General features: G+C 39.1%; 1 protein-coding gene across 3 annotated transcripts in view; it reads left to right on the forward strand.

The window, feature by feature from the left end:
* Nucleotides 1-3,975, forward strand: part of SLC12A6 (solute carrier family 12 member 6) — a 105,730-nt gene that overhangs the window by 83,270 nt on the left and 18,485 nt on the right. For all 3 annotated transcript variants that reach the window (XM_023514262.1, XM_023514263.1, XM_003791678.3), the window contains 3 exons: nt 513-687; nt 973-1,091; nt 2,283-2,381. In XM_023514262.1, the coding sequence (XP_023370030.1) occupies nt 513-687; nt 973-1,091; nt 2,283-2,381 (393 nt within the window). The remainder of the gene's footprint in view (nt 1-512; nt 688-972; nt 1,092-2,282; nt 2,382-3,975) is intronic.

Here is a 3,975-nt window from a genome sequence, read left to right on the forward strand (position 1 = left end):
CTGGGGATTCGAACCCGCCACCTTAGGTGTACGTGGCTGGCGCCTTAGCTGGTTGAGCTATAGGCGCCGAGCCATCTCTCACCCAATTTTTAAGGGGGTTGCTTGATCTTTTCATGTTGATTAGCTTGAGTTCTTTGTAGATTATGGTTATCAACCCTTTGTTGGATGTATAGTACAAATACCTTCTCCCATTCTATAGGTTTTCTGTTTGCTGTACTGCTTGTGTCCTTGGCCTGTGCAGAAACTTTTTAACTTGATCAGGGCCCCTGTTGGGGTGTTCTTCATAAAGTCTTTACCTAGACCAATATCTTCAAGAGTTTTTACCATACTTTCTTTAAAGATTTATACTTCATGACTTAAGCCTAAATGTAAAATCCTTTACCTTTCTTAATATTCGTATCTATCTCAATTTTGATTCTCTAAAAATAATAAATAGAAAAAAGGTGACTATCTAGTCTTAAGTCTATAAAGTTATTCCAGATTAAATTTCCCCACTCTTATTTCTTTCCCAGGTTTGGGGATGCTGTGAAAGGTAATTTGGTGGTGGGCACCTTATCTTGGCCATCCCCATGGGTGATTGTTATTGGCTCTTTCTTTTCAACATGTGGGGCTGGACTTCAGAGCCTCACAGGTGCACCAAGACTGCTACAGGCTATTGCCAAGGATAACATCATACCATTTCTGAGGGTGAGTGACCCATTTCTGTGCCCACTTCTTTTTCCCCACATTTTATGAGAAACAGTGTGCTCTTTGTGGGCTTAGGAATTACTAGATCATACATGTGAAGACATGGATGTTTAGTATAAGACATTCTAAATCCCTAATATGTGTTTATATGAGATTTCTGTAAAATGTTTTAAAATATTACAGTTGTAACACTTTTGTCTTCCAGATGTCTAAAACTGTAGGATAGAGGAATCAGGAGCATTGACTCAACACTCTTATGTCCCATATTTTCCCTTCTATGCACAGGTTTTTGGCCACAGCAAAGCCAATGGGGAACCTACCTGGGCTTTACTTTTAACTGCCGCCATTGCAGAGCTGGGAATCCTTATCGCCTCTCTGGATCTTGTGGCCCCAATTCTTTCCATGTAAGAGCCAGTTATTTTCTTCAGTTATTCTTGTTTAGATGGTTTATGTTTCTAATACATGTCAATTTCCATCTGTCGTATAGCAGTAGTGATAACAGAATAGGCCAAATACAGGTATAATTTCAGTTAAGCAACATTCCTGAGAACTTTGATGTAAGGCTCACTTTTATAACTTAGGTATTTTTTTCCTGTCTATATAAGTTCAAAAGTTCTTTGTCTTTTCTTCTGATTCATAATCAGTTGATTGAAGTTTTACCACTGTTAGCTTTTTATTTATTCATCCGTGACTTACTGCTTACCTGGCCCTGTATAATACAGTATTCTGGGAATACAAAGATGGATAAAACACAATCGTAGAGAACTGATAATAGATAAGGAAACCAGAGGTCCCTATACAGTGTGGTGAATGCTGTGGTAAAGGTGGATACTGGGTGCCTTAGGAGCACCAAAACAAGGCTCTAAACAGACTGGGACTCAAGGAAGATCTTCTGAAGAAGTAACACTGATATCTTGAAGGATGACTGGTTATTTGCTGAGCAGAAAAGGGATAAGGAATATTCCAGGCAGGCAACGTGTATAAAGCACTGAGGAATGAAATACTATAGCACATTCGAGGATTAAAAGTAGTTTGACTTGGCTGGTGTAGAGGGAGCATGTTGGGGAAATAATTGGCTAGAGAAGTAGGTCAAACCAGATGAAAAGGACTGGACCTTTAACCTGAAGTGCTGGTAATCCCTTGAAAATAAAATGAATATGTTTTATAATGAAATATTTGGTATAAAAGATGGATTACAAGGAGACTAGAATTGAGCTGGGAATGCTAACTGGAAAGAAGAAATGAGAGCCTGAACTAAGGCGATAGTAATAGAGATGAAAAGGAAGGGAAGAGGTTTAGAGATTTTTAAATAGGTAGAATTCACAGGATTTGATACGTGAATTTAGAACAAGGGTGAAGAAGGAAGAGGAAATGTGGATTATTCCAAGAACAACTGGATAGAGAGTGGTTATGTCATTGACTAAGAAGACTTATAGGATGAGCAGGTTTGTGAGAAGAGGTTTACATTTCCCCACTTCCTACCTGATCAGGGGCTAGTGGTCTAGAAATTCACCAAAGCTCTCTAGTTATTTAAAATACCACTCAAAGTAGTTATTTACAGTTATGATCATTATTCTCACTCTTTATTCTTGCAGGTTTTTTCTCATGTGTTACCTCTTTGTGAACTTGGCATGTGCCTTACAAACATTACTTCGAACCCCAAACTGGAGACCCCGATTCCGCTACTACCACTGGTAAGTCTGCTTTTCTTTTTTCTTCTTACTCACATCACTGAACTAAAAACTAGGAGTTTGGGTTCTCAATACAGTTTTTCTTTTTGGCCAGACATTTCTCTACTGTTCGTTTCAACTTACAAGTCTCATCTGAATCCTTATCCTCCTTTACCATTTTTTTCTGTATTACTTTATGATAAATACCCACTGAGAATAAAAGTCAAAACAACAAAGTAAATATTTCTAGCCTTCAACATTCTTCAGGTTAAAACAATCTTCCCTTTATATAGCTATTATTTTCCTATTTTTTACTTAGGGCTGTGGAATCAGGTGACCGAGGTTCAGATCTCAGCTCTACTATTTCCTAGCTTTATAACCTTTAGAGAGCACATAGCTATGTAAAATTTTATTTTACTCATTTGCAAAATGGGAGTAATAAATCTCAAGTGCTTAGCCTGGTGCCTGGTACTTAGTAAAGCTCCCAATAGTTATGGTCAAGCCATCCAAGTTTTTTAGCTACCATCCCATCTATTTCCTATCTCTGTTCACTCATAACTAAGCATTCTTTAATTATGTTCCATATGGCTATAGTCTCCAACCTCCAGAACCAGGTCACACAGCAGGTGGTGACTGGTGGGCAAGTGAGCAAAACTCCTCACTTCACCATCTGAGCTCCACCTCTGGTCAGATAAGTCATGGCATTAGATTCTCATAGGGGGCAGCACCTGTAGCTCAGAGGAGTAGGGCACCAGCCCCATATGCCGGAGGTGGTGGGTTCAAACCCAGCCCTGGCCAAAAACTGCAAAAAAAAAAACTAATAGGTTCTCATAGGAACACGAACCCTACTCTACACTGCAGATGTGAGAGATCTAGATGGCACACTCCATGTGAGAATCTAATGACTTACGATCTGAGGCAGAAATATAATGTGCTTGAATCATCCCATGTGCGCTCACACACACACAAAACACTCAGTCCTGGAAAAATTGTCTTTCCTAGTGCCAAAACGGTTGGGGACTGCTGCTATATGGGGAGGGTGGGATGGGGGTGAGGGATAAAAACTTACCTATTGGGTATAATGAACATTATCCTGGTGGTGGGCACGCTGGACGTCCTGACATCAGCATTATAGTGGGTATCCATTTAAGAAAAACTTTCATACTCCCTGATGTTTTGAAAGAAAAAGAAATTCCCCTCAGAAGTTTCCCAAAAACATTCTCCCTGATTCCACATAGATGCCTAACCAGTAAATGGTAGTCCCATTTTGGTGTAGTCCACATCACCTCCTATTCCAAAATAAAAGAGAAATAGTGGATTTATACTTTAAATTTCCTATTTACTAAACACAAGGAAATGGAAAGCTAAGCAAAGAGAAGAGCTCATACTGGGATTAATCATCCCTGTGCACAGAACGTTAGCTGAGTTGCTTGTCAAGCTAATTTATACTAGCTTTGTCATGTGTAGGATGTTTCTAATTAGTTACACCTTAAAATATCAGTATTTAAAAATTCAGTGTATTATTTACTTGCAGTGAAAAGTGCAACATTCTCAGGCAAATCACTTTTTTTTTTTTTTTGAGACAGAGCCTCAAGCTGTCCCCCTGGGTAGAGTGCCG

The sequence above is a fragment of the Otolemur garnettii genome, unplaced genomic scaffold (assembly GCF_000181295.1).
Source record: "Otolemur garnettii isolate 467f Iridium unplaced genomic scaffold, OtoGar3 scaffold00050, whole genome shotgun sequence".
Lineage (NCBI taxonomy): Eukaryota > Metazoa > Chordata > Mammalia > Primates > Galagidae > Otolemur > Otolemur garnettii.